Here is a 19,329-nt window from a genome sequence, read left to right as displayed (position 1 = left end):
TTATCTACTGACCTAACAATCCCACTTTTAGGAATTAATCCTGAAGATATGTTTCTAACTCATTGCAACTTAGTTTGTAATTACAAGATATTGGAAACAACCCAATTGTCCATACATAGGAAATTGGTAGAATAAATTCTGGTATATTCATTTGGTGGAATAATATGCAACTATAAAAAAAAGAATGAGGAAGATCTCTATGAAAAGGAAAAGACAACTACCCTTAGGTTACAATTTCTATTATAAAATTTATAGAGGACATAACATTTGGAAGCTTCATTTTTTTATCTAGACATTTACCATGTGCCCAAGACGGGAACAGAGAATTGAACAGCACATTGCCCCTGCCCTCAAGGACCTTACAAATGATGAGAGAGACAAACAGCTAAATTTCATCAATTCCAAGATATACAGTTTTTACATTTTAATATCTCTGAGATCAGGAAGAGTCTGCAATGGCCAGAATCTTACAACAGCTGCTGGCTAGCTAGTTATCACTGACTACACATATGTGAACTTGGTTTTGTATGTTTTTTTGTGACATAAAGGACAACCGTAATGCTTTCATGCTTTGGTCAACAAATTAAGGACCATTTGGGAAAAGAATATGAGTCCTAGCTATTGCCTAAAAACATTTCTGTCAACACCTTCTGTTAAAATCAATAAAGCACCAGTATCAAAACCAGCAGAATGGCTGTCAGTAGTTTGGAAGAACATCCTGGAAACAGAAGAAGAGCACTCTGTTCCTGACAAAGCACAGAGGACACAGAAAATATGATGTGAAACAACATGAACGTCTACACCTGAATCAGAAAGCGCTTTAGAAGATTCTAAGTTAGATTCTGAAGACGAAGAAGTTCTAAAAATATTTCAACCGTTTACCGCATTTATAGTTTCCTTGTTTTGCATGCAAAAGAGATATATGATCTAAATTAAGTCTAAAAGTGTTCTTTCATTAAGGATAAAATAAAAATTCTAAGTGACAAAAGTCTTAAGTCATAATTTAATTTGCTGTACTTTTTCTTTCCTACTGGTACATAAAACAATCATGCTTCTTACAGTTGATAGCATCTTGGACTTAATGAAACAGTAAATATTGACTGATAAGTGCTATTGAAAAAGAGGCTTAAGAGTTGCTGAAACAAAGAGAGAGTACATATAAATCAAACTAAGGACTTAAAGAAAACTCAGAGGTGGTGGCGGTAGAGTTAAGTTTTGAAGAGTAAGCAAATTGGCCCATAGGAAAAGGAAAGTTTAGACAGCATGCACAGTGCAAGAAAGCCTGGATGTTCCAGGCAGCAGGTTACGCTGGAAAAACCACAAATCATTCCTTATGGCTGGAGTTAAAAGGTGAATGTTGGTTGCACGGGTTGAGGCCTTAAACCTGGCTAAAAGAGGCTTGGAAGGCCAAATAAAATAGAGCCCTGTATGCTAAACAACAGAATTTGAATATTATCTTGCAAACTCTAAGAGGTGATTAAAAGGTTTAAAAGGGGGAAAATTAGAATGAACAAAATTCAGTGTTGGAAAGATGTAGTGGGCAAAACCCAGGCTGGAAATGGGTGGAAAGCTTAGAAAGCTAGCGTTGATAACCTACGAGAGAAGGGCTGAGCATCAGAATTAATAGGAACTGTAGTAGGAACACAGAGAAGTACTGACATAAACACTAATAAAACTGTGATTTTATTTAGGTACTCAGCAATTAAAAAAGAACAAATTTCTGATACATGCAACAATGAACATAAGTCTCAAATGCATTATGTAAGCGAAATAAACCAGACTCAAAATTCCATTTATATGCTGTTCCGGAAAAGGTAAAACTAACAGGGATAGAAAACAGATCAGTGGTTGCCAGGGGCTGGGAGGAAGGTGACTACAAAGGGGTACAAGCGAATTTTTTGAGGTGATGGATATATCCTACATGTCTCAATTGCGGTGGTGCTTACACAACCAAACCTGTTTGTCAAAACAGGCTGAATTTTACTATATGTGAATTATACCTCAATTGACATTACTAAAAAACCTACCAAAAATGTGGTAAGGTCGAATACAGTCACACTCACTCACTTATTTTTTGCCTATGTCTGTTTTTCTCACTGCAACAGAAGAGTTGAGCAGTTTCAACAGGGACTGCCTGGTCCACAAAGTCTAAAATACATACTACCTGGCCTTTAAAGAAGAAGTTTGTCAACCCTGTTACAGACTAATATCACCCATTTGTTTGGTTCTCATTCAAAAAACTTAACTGTCCATAAAAAGAATAAGAAGATAGTAACAGAATGTGCATAAATGCTCTATTCAAACTATTTGGGCTATAGAAATGAGTTGTTTTTCAAATACATCCTGAATTAAGTCTCCAAATGGAAAGAGTATTACTTAGTTCTCAATAACAGCCACAGATTTTTTTTAGAAACTTTCACAAGATCTTGCCATTATAATCACATCTCCCAATTTGACCTATTGTTTAAATTATATGTTTTTTGGATATTTTTTCTTGTTAAAGTAACAAGAGATTGGTCTTTCATTTACGTAACTAGCTACAATCTATAAAACTGCTTCTTCGTGTAACTTCTCCATGAAACTACTAGCTTTCCTGTGTATTTGAGGTGTGAAGTATATATTCAAATAATTAGAGATACATTATTGACTGACTTTCACTTCCCTTTTGAAGCTGGAAAACATGGATAACAAAGCTTGTAATATTTTTACATAAAAATGAATGACAAACACTATGTGAAGATTTTAAAAATGTGAAGAGGGAAGAAATCATACTAGCTGCATAAATAAGATTTGATTATAATGAGTTGTATTTATTTCATTATTTACTTAAAAAATGAAGAAATGTTATAAAGTGTTAGTGTGCACAGGCAATAAATAGAACAGTGACTTACAATTAGTTGGGCATAAACTCGAATAACCTTTTCCAATAATGGTGATGCATTACAGAGAGTCATCCACACACTATCCTTTCCAGTAAAGGACAGTTATGAAGCAACTTATTGGAGTAAGGGTTATAGTCTGTGGCTTTACAATTTAATTTGTAAAATTCCCTGTGTGTGCAATTGCCATCTGCTTCTTAGCACCCTGATGAAACTTACTGAGATAACTATTCCATACAAAGTGTAAGAATTATAATTTTACAATTAAGAGTAACACTATAATGCATTCTAACTCATCTATTAAATTATGACCAAAAACATTGTAAATAGTTATTGATCCTCTTACAGCATGCCTCTGATATTATAGGCAAGAAAAATGAAATCATATTTAATAAAAATGTCACTTCAAATTAGAAGGGAAATTTTATTCTGATAACTTTTTAAATTTTATGCTGCACTAAATTTTATTCTCTGATAGACTAGAATAAATTTTAAAGTATATTCTAAATAAAAGAGGCAGGAGACAAAGCAACATCACTATCAAGGAGAAATTGAAGATGACACAAGATAGAAGCCTTGGTAAGCCTGGGACTTGAAAAGATTGCTCAAGTCAACCATTTTAAAGTTCTTAGTGACAATGACATACATTGTTCTTTGAAAATAAATTTTATAATATAAGAAATTTGAAGGAGTTGAGGTGAGTAAATTCTTAGATAACCTTATGAAGGTTATTCTATGTGGGAAAAGAAAAAACACTAAGAAGACAGGAAGGACAATAGATTATAGCAAAATAAGAAAGCAAGCAAACAAGATGAATTACAGAATCATAGAGAAAGTCAGCCTCCAATGTTGAATATAAACACTTAAATGAAGACAGGTATCTTGAAATCTTCATAAGAGAAAAGTGCAAAGTCAAAACAAAGACAAGAAGCAAGTAAATAAATCTAAGACACAGACCAATGAAAATAAACGAGAGAGAATAAAAAGAAGTAAAGATACTTCCACTGTGTTGGATAAACAGGAAGAAGTAGGGGTTGTAGATTAGATGGAAGATGGAGGATAGAATTCGGTGTGAGGTCAGCTATAGGAAGAAAATCTTAGCTAAGGAGTCAAAAATGATCCTATGACATCAACATGTTTTAGACAGTGATTATTTTCATTAAAAGTCACATAAACATATTTGATATTAAAATTTTGATTGCAGTTGACTTGACTTTTAATCCAACTAGTGCTTAAACAGAAGAAAGTGATCTTAGATCTGGTGCTGTTTACGACAGTGTAGAAAGAAATATGGAAATATGCCCGTATCTGGTTGTGAAAGAAAAGATAATAACTTGTATTTCTTCTATGAAATCACTGTGAAATCTAGGAAATCACTAGCTTCAACACTATAAAAAGAATAATCAGTTAAAAGAACCTGATCTAACACTTGAGTCAAACGACTTACAATTTTTATAACCTATTATAAAACTTACTTTGTGTACTGCCACAAATTTGTGTTAAGGCTCTGTTTTTCTTTTTCTTCATATGAAATTCAGTTCTAAAAACAGTCAAGTCTAAAAATATGGCAAAACCCACAGATTAAGTGTAGCTTTATACATGTACAAGTAACAGGGAAATCGTCACATCTTCTAGGAAAACAGATGCTGGGTTACTTATTCCCACTAAACTCTCCACGTTGGGTCAAATTTCTGGAAATTTTTCATTAATATTGAGTGTATTATTATAAAACCCAAATTCATTCTTTAATTCACTAAATTAGTTCCTCTGTCCGAGAGAGGTCAATGATCTTTACTAATAAATATGAAAGTGTGAGCAAAGAGTCTTACATTTGATCTCAGGAGCTTGGTTTTTATCATAAAAACCAAACTACTAACAGTTTACAAAATGTGCAACTGTCAATACAGTACCTAATATATGCTTTGATCCAACTCATGGAAAGAAGCCATACGGAGAGAGAGAGAAACAAACTTACTATAAAACATGTTACTGTTATTCTATTTCTCTATCCCTTTCTGAAGTCTATACTTCTAGAAACCCCTTTTCTCCTAGACATTTCTCCAAAAATTAATGAGTAGAAAAGCAAAATTGGAAAAGGTGATTTCAGAATATGCAATCGTTTGCTTATCTCTGTTCCAGTTTCCCAATCCTGGCAGGACATCTACAATGTGGTAGACAGCGTATATGCAAAGGACGGTCAAAACATTCTTCTGGGAAACTATATGCCTTTCAATTATCATCATCCACGTTTTCCAGATAGAAGATTAATAAGATATGACTAAATGACCTTATTCTGTGGCAGAAACTAGAAGAGACTGACTTCATATCTCAAACGTGTTTCAAGAAATAGAATGGCCTGCCATCAACTTTAATGGTAGCATCTTCCTACTTTTGTTTTCCATCAATCAACAAACTGAACAGGAAAGTAAAAAAACATTAAAATAGAATAATATTTTTGTGAGCTTATGGTCACTCTCCAAAAATATATAAGAAAATCTATTCTCAGCCTCTTAAATTAATTCTTTCACATATAAAGATAACATTCTCAATGGCAGGATACTTTAGGTAGTTTTCCACGGAGCTGAGAGATGTGAATTGATGGAGACATACACACTCAGTTGCTTGCTTCTTCTTTTAATGGATATTAGGATGAGGTGACCATAATTCTCACAGCTCAACCACATTATCTTAGAATAATTTACCACTATAGTGTAAAAATCACTATAAACCTACTATAGAAATCTGATACAGAAACAGTACTGTCTGGAAAAACTGATGAGGCATAAATTATTTCCAGCTTTCATTAGAATGGGAGTTTTTATTTTAATGTGAAGAAAATATTCATCTATAAAATTTTAGAAACAATACTAATAAACTGGAATGGAGTCAAAGAGAAAAGAAATACTATCCTCAAAAGGTCTCGTCCACATGATTACAAAGCAACGGCACCTGGAAAGGTAAATTATGCCTGTATTTATCCTTGATCTGTAAGTGTAATATAAGACATTTATAACAAAACTTACCTTGTTTTACAAATATATTGATGATTTGGGAGTTTTCCTTCCATTATTTGGTAGAAAAGTATTTTCATTGGAAATCAGAAAGTTCACGGTTAACATGAGCTATACAAGGGTATGGACAGATGAAGTAGCATACTGAGCTAACTATCTGTTTTCTGATCTCTGACAAAGATGCCAAGGGGTGATTTCCTAAGAGGGCAGGGTATTCTTCATGGCATCTTCCATAAATTAAGTTAGAGATATTAATCCCCACCTCCAATTTCCTTATTTCCCTGAAAAAAATCTTGTAGACATATGCTTTCAGTGGGTTCCAAGACTTGACACCTGCTACAGAATGTAGAAATTTATTTTTCTTTTCCCTACATGCTTATCTCTCAAGACTCACGGTATCACTACTAGTTTAAGTCTCTTCACCTTACTTCTTATTCTTCATAATTTCATAAACTTAGATCATGCACTTCCTCACAGATTTCATCTTTTAAGATCATAGAGTACTTCTTAGTAAATATTTGAACCTTTTGAGTCTTTCAATCAATTAATTATCTTAATTACCTTTACCTCCTTTCTTACCTACCTGCCTTTGTGTGTCTTTCTACAAATACGATAATGAAAACTGTACAAAACAGCAGAGGTATAGATCCACTATAGTTTTATACAAAGGCAGGATATTTTCTCTTTTGTTTCCAAAATTTTTTTCAATGTAACCCAAAATCCTAACTGGTACCTTGGTGCTCTGAATGAGCTAAACTACCCAGAAGAAAGAAAAAAATTAATTTCAGCGAGAATTCTCACATATCTTTTACAACAGATATTCTGCTTGTAGCCCAAAAGTTACCAGGATCATGTAATCACAATTCCTTCTAAACTATGGCCAATTCAACCAATAGGCACAAAATACCTTAAAGCGTCATGACAGAAATCTTCTCAACAGAGTCATTTGAAATATGAGCTGTTAACAAAATTTTCTATGACCTACAGAGTCAAGAAGTAACTGGTTTAAATGTCATTTTTCAAAAATAAGAACACTGTTAATAAAAATATATTTAGTGTCAGTAACAAAAAACATTTAACCACAGAATAAACTAAAAACACAAAATACATCCTAAAATGTAAGTAAACAGTATCACATCCACTTCCAAAATTGTTCAAAGAATAAAAATAGAGACTCTTCTATAAGTAAGAAGGTACCATAACCAACTAACACATAGAATCAAAAAATTAGCAAGATAAAAATATCTTAGGAGATATACATGACAGAAAATTTCACTCTGTAAAACGCCAGCTGTAAGTTTGATTTTTTATCATACTATATACAAGATGTACATCCATCAAAATGCTTAGGAATAAATTTAACCAAGGAGATAAAAAATTTGTCCACTGAAGACTATAAAACGTTGCTGAAAGAAATTAAAGAAGATATAAATAAGTAGAAAGATATCCACTTTCACATTTTCACAGATTGGAAGACAAAATTAAGATGACAATACTATTCAAAGCGATCTACAGATTCAAAGAGATCTCTATCAAAATCTCAATAGCATTTTTTTGCAGAAATAGAAAAACCTATCCTAAGATTCTACTGAATCTCAAGGGACCCTGAATAGCCAAAACAATCCTGGAAAAGAAGAACAGAGTTGGAGGTCTCACATTTCCTGATTTAACAACTTACTACAAAGCTACAGTAATCAAAACCGTGTGATACTGACATAAGGACAGACATATAGACCAATGGAACAGAACAGAAAGCCCAGAAATAAACCCTCACGTAGATGGTCAATTGATTTTTGACAAGGATGCCAAGACCAGCCTATGGGGAAAGGACAGTCTTTTCAACAAATGATGCTGGGAAAACTGGATATCCACATGCAATGGAAAGAAGTTGGACCCTTACTTTACACCATATACAAAAATTAATTCAAAATAGATCAGAGACTTAAATGTAAGACCTAACACTGTAAAACTCTTAGAAAAAAATGGGGAAATTTACAACATTGAACTTGGTAACCATTTATTGAATATAACAGCAAAAACACAGGCAACAAGAAAAAAAGGTAAATTAGACTTCATCAAAATTAAAAACTTTTGTGTATCAAAGGACACTACCAAGAGAGTGAAAAGACAACCCATAGAATGGGAGAAAATATTTGTAAATCATATATCTGAGAATGGGTTAATATCCAGAACATATAAAGAACTTCTACAACTCAAAAACAGAAAAACAACCCAATTAAAACACAGGCCAAGGAATCTGAATAGGTGTTTCTCCAAATAACATATACAAATGGCCAATAAGCATATGAAAAGATACTCAACATCATCAGTCATTAGGGCAATGAAAAAAAAACCACAATGAGTAACCACTTCACACCCATTAGGATGGCTATTATTAAAAAACAAACCTAGAATCTAACAAGTGTTGACAAAGACATGGAGAAATTGGAACCCTTGTACCCCACTGGTGGGAATACAGAATGGTGCAGCTGCTGTGGAAAACAGTTTAGTGGCTCCTCAAAAAGTTAAACATTGAATTACAATATGATTCAGCAATATCGCTCCTAGGTATATACCTAAAAGAGTTTAAAGCAGGGACTCAAACAGATACTTGTACACTGATGTTCATAGCAGCATTATTCACAATAGCCAAAATGTGGAAACAACCCAAGTGTTCATCAATATACGAATGGATTAAAAAAAAAGTGGAACATATATACAACAGAATATCATTCAGCCATAAAAAAGGGATGAAATTCCGGTGTATGCTACAACATGGACGAACCTTGAAAACATTACGCTAAATAAAATAAGCTAGACACAAAAGGACCAAAATGGTGTGATTCTACTTATGTGAGAATCGTACAATTCAATGAGAAACATATATATTTATACGAGGTATCTAGAATAGGCAAATTCATAGGGACAGAAAGTAACACAGAAGTTACTAGGGTCTGGGGGAAGAGAGAAATAAGTTATTGTTTAATGGGTATAGCGTTTCTATTTGGGATGATAAACAAAGTTCGGAAATAGATACTGGTGATAGTTACACAACATTGTGAATGTACTTAATGCCAGTGAATTGTACACTTAAAAATGGTTAAAATGATAAATTCTACGTTATGTATATTTTCCGCAATAAAAAATAATATTAACAATCTATTCGATGAATGCCTAATTATCTCCTGCAGCTGCCAAAACCCATTTTGTTTAGATTTCCAAATTACTGTTAAATCTACTCTATGTGCACACATACATATAAAATGAATTTTTCTTGAAAAACAGATCCTCATATGTTGTGCACATCAGATATCCTAGAATGTACCTTCAAAAGTTCCAAATAATTATAATTGCACTCCAGTCTGATTGCTATTTATTATCTACACCAAAAATTTAACAGGTCATAACTTAAGGGAGACTATAAATTCTACTAATGATCCAAATGTATATGTTTACAGTCCAAGTGCTAAAAATGAGCATCATACCTGATAGAGCATGATAGGTTCTATATTGTATCCCAAGGTTTCTGCAAAGTTCTTAGCGATGACTGTTTTACCACAACCCTACAAATAGAAACACAATCATTTAAGGGATAAGTCAAATAATCAAAAGTCAGGAAACAGAATTTTGCAGTGAGGCTGACATTCTTACTTTTCCTCCAATTAAACATATGTCTTTAACCATGTGAGACTGCATCATTTCAGCCAGTAGTTGCTTATGGCTTAAAGTCTGGATAAAATGCTCTGATGCACAAGGTTGATTTAATGGCCTGGTCCCAGCTGCCACCTACAATCAAAGAGAGATAAATATAATATGCACATGTTTTTCTCAAAATACCAGTAACTGAGAGTACAGAACTGTCATTTAAAAGCCCCTACTAATTCCTTGCTCAATCCAATTATAAATTGCTTTTGATATTTCAAAAGAGCAGGATCTATTCTCATTCACAGATCTGATGATTATCCTCATCCAACTTTTACATCAATCATCCCTCTAAAATTAAAGACCCATGTTTTCATAAGAATTTTCATAAGAATCATGTCATTTTCATGCTATTATAACTTATAACAACAATGTCACTGCTTGAAAATGAAGGTTTTTGTTCAAATTCCAGTTATAAGTACAGAATTTAAAGTCAGTCCACTGGGACTCTCCAAAGTCACCAAAGACCTCTTGCTTTCTAAAATCCACATCCACAAACCCTTTTTCACTCTTATTTTAGTTTACCACTCAGAAGCACCTGTTCTTAAAATCTCTCTTCCCATCCTTCAGATCTACTTCTCCTTTTATTTCCTATTTCCTCCTTATTAGTCTCCTGGGGGCCCTGCTGAGGACTTGACCATACTGTATACAAGACGAACCCTAAAGAATTGTAAGTTTGGAAGTGAGAAGATCAGATTTGCATTTAAGAAAGATCATCCTGGTGGTAACACAGAAAGTTAAGTGGAAGGGACTGCAGGCAATGAAGTTAGAAAGCCATTACCAAAGGGAAGCAAATAACGAAACCTCATGCTTCTGGACATACGTTTAAACTGCCTGAAATATCCTACCACCTTTCTACTCCTGGGCCACTGAAAAATTCCTGTCATTCTTCAAGACTTAGCTCAAGCCACACCTCCTCTCTGAAGCTTTCTCTACTCCTCCTGACTCCCAGTACTACTTCCTTCTCTATATTCCCACAGCCATTCCAATGCAGTCCTTACTCATCTGCCTCTGTCCTAGACTATCAGTTCTGTAAGGACATTCATCTGAAGGAGACAGAGAGTGTACCGGAAAGTGATCCTGTCTAGAAGTTCCAGCTGTGACATTTCCTAGCTGGTGACCATGGGTGAACTGACTACCCTCTTTACATCTCAGTTTTCTAATCTATAAAATGGAGATAACAAAACTTAACTCCAGGGTCATTGAGGTATTTAATGGCATAATATATGCAAAGAGACGAACACAGTGATTAGTATCCAGTAGGCACTAGTAAATGTTAATACAGAGCCTGGCTCCTAGTAGACATAATCAATGTTCAGTTTGATGAATGAATAAATACAGTAACATGAATAAGTATTACTATCACATTAAAACACACAAAAAAGCCTATAATTAAAGTTTGCTCCATCACAACATAAGAAGGCAAGCATTTATTCTTTCCTACATTCACTTACAATTTATTTCTCAGCATTTTTCAAGCTGTGTTTTCTAGTACAGTTTTACATCGCCTCTTGGGGTTCTTAGGGGCTTCAAAGAAAGGGTTAGAAGAAAGGGAGGCAGAGCAAGCAGATGAGCTCTATGACCATATATCCTTCCCCTGCTCTAAAAACTGTGCATCTACAAGAGCTCCTCTTTTAACGTTTCACGTAGTGAAGAAAGATCTTACTTGAAAAGAATGTTCGCTGGCTGCTAAAACATGTTTGAAAACACTGACTATTTCTTAGCAAGGACTCATAGTACAAAATGCTTTCATTTATCAAAACTTGATTTGATTTTCCTAGAGGCCGACTTTGATTTCTGAGGAAAACCTATCCCTATGTTTCCCTGAACTTTTCCAGTTTACAAACACATAGGACTCTGGATACACAGATAAATATAAATACAGACATACAGGCTTGAAGCTATAGAGCCAAAGAAGACTTACAAGGGGATCATACACCCAGTTAGGTCACAAAAATGGGCAAAGCTACATCTTAGACAGCATAAACCTTGATTCATTACCTTAATGGTCACCTCTCTTTCTGCAATCCGGATAGTCACAGAAGCTTGGGGAACATCGTTTTCATTCAACCTCTCCACTCTCAAGATCTCTTTAGGAAGCATAGAGCTTCCTGAATCTTGGAGTTGAAAGCGCTATAAAATTAAAAAGAAAATCATGTAGTTTACTTTTCATTTTAGTATTAACGTTGGATATCTGGAAGACTCCATCTTAATTAGAACTGAAACTCACTCTATATTATAAAAGTAGAGGTAAAAAAAATTAAGGAGAATTTTTTCCCATTTTCACAAATACCATTCTACTTAAGCCAATTACTAAGGTGATATGATAATAGTCCCTAAAATTGACTAAATGACAGGAAATGGAATCACTGTATTCCTGACCTGGTGGAAGTTCATAGCCTACATTTCTTGATAATCAAAGGTTCCAGTTTCCTAGAAAGGGACGATGAGACTCTTGAAAACATGCTTAAGTAAAATATAAGGCCTATATCAGTCGATTTCTTAAATCAACTGAAATTAACATGTTGCCTGAAATTCATGAAACAAGAACTTCCCGGACACCATTCTGCTCTTTGCTTGTGCGGTTAGTTTGAATAAATTATAACAAGTTAATTTTCCACAGTATCTGCCACAATGTCTTACTTACACAGCATAGGTTCTCAACATTTGTCAAATTACATTTAAAAGGCCAAGACCATTGATTCTTTCTTCATGTGGGCCAATTACTAATGTTCTAACACTTGGTTACATCCCCCCATACCAGCTCATTTTATAAAAAAATGTAAACAGAGAACACAAATAAGTACATGAAAAATGAGAATACCAATTGAAAATTAATTAAATTCTATGCCCTACTAATAGCAGCCATGTTCAATATGAAAAGTTTAATTCACTTTTAGTATTAAACACGCAGAAATTACCACCCTCCTAAAAATCCTACCATAGTTGTAGAACATCACCACTATAGAGTTGTACCTCAATGAAAAAAATCCCTGCTTATGTAACAGAATGATGCAACGCCAGAAAATAATTTTGAGGAAGAAAATTATCTTCAATTTCAATACTCTAAACATAATAGCCCAGTTCAAGTCTTCGTCTTGGTGTCATAAGTACTCAAGACAATCATTTACTTCTTTCTCCACATCTAAGAAAAACTGTCTATTTGTGCTACCATAAAGAAATACGTTCTGGGGCTGGCGTCATGGTTGAGTAGTTAAAGTTCTGCGTGCTCTGCTTCACCAGCCTGGATTCCCAGGTTTGGACCCCAGGTACACACCTACTCCACTCATCAGCCATGCTGTGGAGACATCCCACATATAAAGTAGAGGAAGACTGGCACAGATGTTAGCTCAGCTCTAATATTCCTCAAGCCAAAAAAAAGGGGGGGGGGGGGAGGATTGGCAATGGACGTTAGCTCAGGGACAAATCTTCCTAACAACAACAAAAAAAGAAATATGCTTTATACTCTACGCATTTTTTACATGCAAGTTCCCATAGTATCACACACTTCAGTAGGAATTGCTTCTACATTATAGAAAAATAACAATTATTGACACTTTAATTTCATGCAAAAAAAATGCTACACTATAAGGGAGGTTCAATAGGAAAGGAGAAAGGGCTTAGCCAAGTAATTAAATTCATTAGAATTTAGAATCTAGAGCCAGTAATTTCTGAGAAAACAAATATATGAGCTTAAAGGTATGTTTTTACTCCAGCTATAATAATGTCAGTCTAACTTGATATAGGATTGATGTCAGAGCACTTACATTCCAGAAATGAACACTAATGCCTTGAACCACTAGCTATACTGGTTATGTTCTTATAAATAATTCAAGCTAAAATATTTCAGTAGGATAAAAATAGTAGGCTAGAATACACTAAAATAGCAAAAAAAAAAAAAAAACAAGTTGCAAGGTGAATTACCATTTGCTGGCACAGGAAATTTAGAGAACTATTAATCAAAAAGGTAATTGAGGAGTAAAATAGATATATAAGCTACATGTTAACATGTTAACAAGAAGTAGAAAATCAAAGTTTACCTTACCATTTTATATTAGTTATTTCCTATGAATTCTGGAATTTCAATTAAACAAAAAGTACTAGCATATTTTTTGATCCACTTTCTTTGGGATTACATTATCTGAACTGTGAAGCACAATTAAATAAAAGGAAATGTAAATCACATGGATGTTGGTCTGCAAGGCCTCCATATTCACCCTCACAATTCCCAATCCTGTTCCATCAAGCTATTCATTCTCTTCATACTTTTTTCTAGGCTGTTGAGCACTAAAAAAGAAATTCTCCATATCATGTTCTCTGGCTACTGAACAAATATATAGCCCCCAGTCTCTGCTGGGTTCTTTTCCCAAAGCCCTTCAGCAACTAATACAAACCATTACTACTCTCCTAAGGAGTTAATTCCAGCACATTCATCCCTGTCTCAGCAGGTAATCTAGCTGCCTCTTCTACCCACAACAGAGCCTTCAGGCACACACAACTTCACTCTTCACTAGAATGTAAGCCCCAGTAGGGTAATTTCAAAATGTGTCAATTTGGTTCACTCCAAATCTTCAGAACCTGGAATCACACATAGGACACAGTCAATGGTCAATAAACGTTTGTTAAATGAGCAAACAAATGAAATTCTTTTTCCTTCATCCTCAAAATCATCTATGTATTTTCATCAATCCTTACTTCTTTTCCCACTGTCTCAGTAGAAAAGACTTCTGCTTTATTTATGACTGGATGGAAAGCCACTGGAACTCTATTTTCTCCATCTCAGTTTATAACTGCATCATTCCAATTGTTGGGGAGAAAATATGCTCTTCCATCATTTCAAACCAAGGCACAATGCTTCTCTGAAAAGGTCCTTTCCTGCCTCCCCAGACCATATTTCCATAAATATTTTCCATGTACTCCACAGATTTTATTCCTTTTTCCTATAAAGATGTTTGTCTCCTCTGTTCCAAGAAACAAACAAACAAAAAGACATTTCTTAATTCTACATCATCCTTAAGTGACCCACTATCTTTTTGTTTCTAATCAAACTTATTTTACAAGTAGTATATAATCACTGTTTCAGCTTCCTCATCTCCGATTTACTATTTAGCCCACTAATTTTTGGCCTACATTCCCACCACTCTGCTAGCACTGCTCCAGGTAAGTCCACCAATAATATCCTATTTGCCAAATTAATTTTCCTCCTATTTTATTGTTCCCTCCTTCTCAGTTTCTTTTGCAGGTTCATCTTCAGCTCCCTGACCAGTACACATTAGGATACTTCAGGAGTGGATCTTTTATATTTTCTATGTTCACTTTTTAAATAATCTCATCCAGTTTCAGACTACAAACTATCTATATATTCATGACTCCCAACTTTCTCTCTCCGGTTCAGACTTTTCTCCTAAACTCCTGACTTGTATATGCAACTGTACCCTTGACATTTCCATTTGGATAGCTAATAGGCATTTTACACTAAACATGTGCAACACTCAAGTCTTGATCTTCCCCCCATATTCTCTATCTCCAACTTCATCATTCCAGATACTCAGTCCAAAAAGCTTGAAATCATCCTTGACTCTCTGTCTCAACTCTACTTCCAATCCTTCAATAGACCATATTGACTACCTTCAAAATTTCAACCAAATGAAACCACTTCTTACCAAGCTTACAGCTGGTCAAAACCACCACAACCTCTCAAGTAGATTACTACAACAACCTACTAACTGGTTTTCCCCTGCTTTCACCTTTACTCTCCAGTCTACTCACTACTCAGCAACCAGAGAGAGCCTGTTAAAACATTCAGTCAATAAGACATTTCTCCATGCAAACCCTTCTAACAACATTCTATATCATCCAGACTGAAAGCAGAAGTCTTTTCAATGGCCTATAACACCCTATATGAGCTGACCTCCTTTACCTTTTGACCTCATCTCCTCCTCTCCTCTCCTTCACTCGCTCTGCCCCATCACACTGCCCTTTGCTGTTCCTAGGATACCCCAGACGTGCTCCTGCCTCAGGGCTTTTACACTGGTTATTCCCTCTGTCTCAAATGCTTTCTTCCCACAGCATTCACTCTTCCTTTTTCAGGTCTTTATTCAAATGTCATCTTCTCAGTGAGGGCATCCTCAATTGACATCTATATACTTTACTTATTTACTTACTGCACTTGATTGATTGATTGATCATTGCCCTTCACTAAAAACGAAGTTCCCTGAAGGCAGAGACTTTTGTCCATTTTGCTCACTGCTACATCTACACACAACAGTGCCTGGCTAATTGACTGGATGGAAAAATAGATGAAATGAATAATCTTTTTTGAGTAAATAATCTAAAAGTCTTCATTCAACAAGACATCTCTGCAACATTTGAAACTTGCCATTCTTTTCATCTTAACACGGTCTCTCTCAATGCCCCATGAGAATACTCTCTGCTGTTCTACTTCTATCTCTCTGACTGCTCTTCCTCTGCCTAATTTGAAAGTTCTTTGCCCACTGCCCAATCCTTAAATGTTGGTGCTTCCAGGGTTCAGTCCTCAGGCAGTATTTGTTCTATTTATGCTCCTCTTGGGTTCTTCCCTCCATCGTCATGAATTCAACTAATACCCATACATTAATGACTTCCAAGTACTTATCTTTAATATCAAAATAGCTCCAGATCCAGATCTATATTTTCAAGTCTGCTAGTTAAAACCGCTTGGGAACCTCAAATTCAAAAAGACCCCCCGGACTGAACTATTTAGCCACCACCCTAAATATGCTCCTTTTCTCTACTTTCCCATCTTAGTTAATGGCAAGTCTATCTACTCAGTTGTCCAAGCTAGGATTCATAGACATTCTGGATTCCTCACTTTCTCTCACAGCCCCCAAAGCACTTGTATTTTATCGGTTAGTAAAGTCTATCATCTCGCCTCTGAAATATTTCTCATATCCATCCCAACGCTATTTCACTGGCCTAATTCAGGTCTTTATTACTTTGACCAGAGTTATTCATTATTATGCTATACTACTATAAAATCATTACATTAAAATAGCTACTTATTTGCATGTTTGATGCTCCAAGTAAACCATAAGTTCCTCAAGAGCAGAGATCAGATCATATCCATTTCTGTATTCCCAGATTTGTGTACACATATCATCACTTGCCAAATAATGAGTGCTCAAAGTCTGTTGAACTAAAATGAAAGCACTAAGTGCAAGATCCTTCCAAGCTTCTCAGTAAAGACTATAGTTCATATTATATTATCAGTGGATAAGTGGCAGCATATCCTTTCTAAATCACCAATGGAACTTACTAATTTAACTATTGTTATGATCTAGAAGGACCGAGAGCCAAGACATGGTACTGGAAGCCTGGATGTACTTGTTACTCTACCATAACAAAGCATGCCATTCTCAAAGTATAGCAAATTCAGAAAGAGAGTATTCTCTTTAAGACATCCTTAACTAAAAGCTAGAAGTGATTTTATGACTACAGAAACATGTTTTTAGAATATGAATATCATATGATGAGCACCATCTGGGGAATGAAAGACATTCCAGCCATTTTTATAGCTTGTTTAGAAAAAAGAAAGGTATTCTGAATTTTAGTTGATGGTATTTTCTGTGAGTAATTATTTTTCCTGAAAAATAGTCTAATTAAGTGATTACAGTAAAATCCAAATGGATAATTCAAATGCAACTATCTATCAATTTCTATGACAATCTAGGTCAGAAAACAATTATTATTTATCAAGGAAAAGTTATTGTAAACATCTATATGTTTCTTTTTGGTGTGTTATTATAATAGATATTTCTATTCTTTAATTCAACATTTTTTTCCAAATTCAACAATATTTCCTTAATTTTTCACCTCTCTTAATTTAAAATTATTTGAGGCTATATAAAATTTTGTTCATCTATGAACATTAGCTTGAAAAGATAGACAAATTTAGAATAACAAACAGGCCACACAGACTGCCCCAAAACAGATCACACAGAATTATATCAATCAGTAAACTATTCTATTTTTAAGGAGAGAGATTTAATACTGTAATCTGGTTGTATGCATCAGCATGTAATGATCTTATAAAAAGAAAGTTCTTCATTAGGTTCAGATGAACGAATTTAAGCATCTCCCACTCCCCTCTGAGGAGTGGGAAAAAGGAGAAGTACTGTTCCTTAACTAGCTCTTTACACAAGGCAATAAAAGATAATCCTTTTTCTTCTAAGTAATTTCATTCCCTTTTCCTTTTTTTTAAACTCTACAATCAAATTTGAAATAATTTCTATTCATAATATGGACCTTCAGTCTTTTTCTATGTTCCTTTTATTATGAAGGTCAAAATAAAGGCCAAACAAAATGCAGCAACACTGGCTACTTTCTTTAGAAAACTTAACTCTTTAAAGGTATTCTATAATTTTATCTAATTTGTACGACCAGTTTTGAAATTAGAGACCAGAAACACATCAAAGTGGTTTCTTTGTAAAAATAAAGACCTTTGCTCATACCTGACTTATCTAGACAGTGAATATCTTCTCTCAATTATGTCACAAAAAACTTTACTTTGCTTCATTTTATCACAACTTCCCGTGATATTTTCTTCCTCCCTGACTATTTACCCTTGTTCCAAGGCACTAGGCTTTGTGCTGACGGGCATCAAGGGAGCTCATTGGGAATCACAGCCTTTTTTCTTAAGCAGTCGGTGCTCTACTTCAATGACCAATGCCAACTTAGCTTAGATGTTGATTAAATCAAATACGAGTTCTAGTTCTCTTTTTTTTCAGTGCCTGGAATAAAACTCAAAGTGAACTATATAGTCAGAAAATGGTCGTTTCCTGACTCCTCAAGCCTGAGAATTAATTTCCCCATTTCCAAATGGCTCTTCATTGTCCCCTTAATATCCTTGCACCGCCTCCTCCTCCCTCTCTCCTCTCTTCCTCTCTCTCCCACCCTCTCCAGCCCCGCCTCACACACATAGCAGACCTTTCTTCTCTTTCACCAGTGGCTGCTATTTCACTGTTCTCAGCTCTGCTTCTATTCTCTGCTGTCTCTTTCTACTTCCCTTTGCCTCTATACTGACTTTTATTTTCCCCTTGCTTCTTTATGTTCTTAGATTCTGTCCCAAATTACGCTTCTCAGCATCTATGAGGAAGAGCTTTTTATTAGTTTTATTTTATTACTGTTATTATTTACATCATCAATCATAGAAAATATTATTTCTTGGACTAGCTGATATGTGAGAAAAAAAAAATCCCACTAAAGTAACTAAAATCTACTGTTCCACTCTTCTGAGCTCTTCTCACCATGATCAGCTGCAGAGAGAGTACTTCTAAACTCCCAAAGACCCTCTGTAGATTTTAGGATAAGGGAGAAACCAATACCATTCCACATGTTTAAGGCTGTCCAATCCTGGCCTCCAGAAAATGAAGGACCTATACATACAGCCACAACAGCTTAGTGCTTGCATTCCACCCACTCCTTAGAAATCTGTACTTTGAGCCAAACTGTAAACAAAAACCAAAAACTGTCTTTCGTAAACAGGAATTAATTTGGGTAAGTCAATAAGTCTCTGCCAAAGGTCAACACTTTTAAATATATAGTTATAAGATGAGGAAATTATGCCACACATATTTTAAAAGAAAACCATGCTCCATGTATTATAAATCACTTATGACAAAAACAAGAACTTCATTAGTTTATATGACAGGCTCTACAGCAGTTTCCATAGTTTTATATAAAATGCTTGCTTTTCAAGT

The 19,329-nt window shown here is 34.8% G+C and overlaps 1 protein-coding gene across 4 annotated transcripts in view; it reads right to left on the bottom strand.

Moving 5' to 3' along the window:
• VWA8 (von Willebrand factor A domain containing 8) overlaps nucleotides 1-19,329 on the bottom strand; it is a 358,168-nt gene that overhangs the window by 271,187 nt on the left and 67,652 nt on the right. For all 4 annotated transcript variants that reach the window (XR_011527880.1, XM_070578403.1, XM_070578404.1 and 1 more), the window contains 3 exons: nucleotides 11,594-11,725; nucleotides 9,542-9,676; nucleotides 9,376-9,453 (listed from right to left, as the gene is read on the bottom strand). Coding sequence is in view for 3 of the 4 variants with exons in the window: in XM_070578403.1 (XP_070434504.1) it covers nucleotides 9,376-9,453; nucleotides 9,542-9,676; nucleotides 11,594-11,725 (345 nt within the window). In the remaining variant the exon portion in view is untranslated. The remainder of the gene's footprint in view (nucleotides 1-9,375; nucleotides 9,454-9,541; nucleotides 9,677-11,593; nucleotides 11,726-19,329) is intronic.

The sequence above is a fragment of the Equus przewalskii genome, chromosome 16, assembly GCF_037783145.1.
Source record: "Equus przewalskii isolate Varuska chromosome 16, EquPr2, whole genome shotgun sequence".
NCBI lineage: Eukaryota > Metazoa > Chordata > Mammalia > Perissodactyla > Equidae > Equus > Equus przewalskii.
Note: the sequence above shows the minus strand (reverse complement) of the source record. Positions and strands in the feature narration are given on the sequence as shown.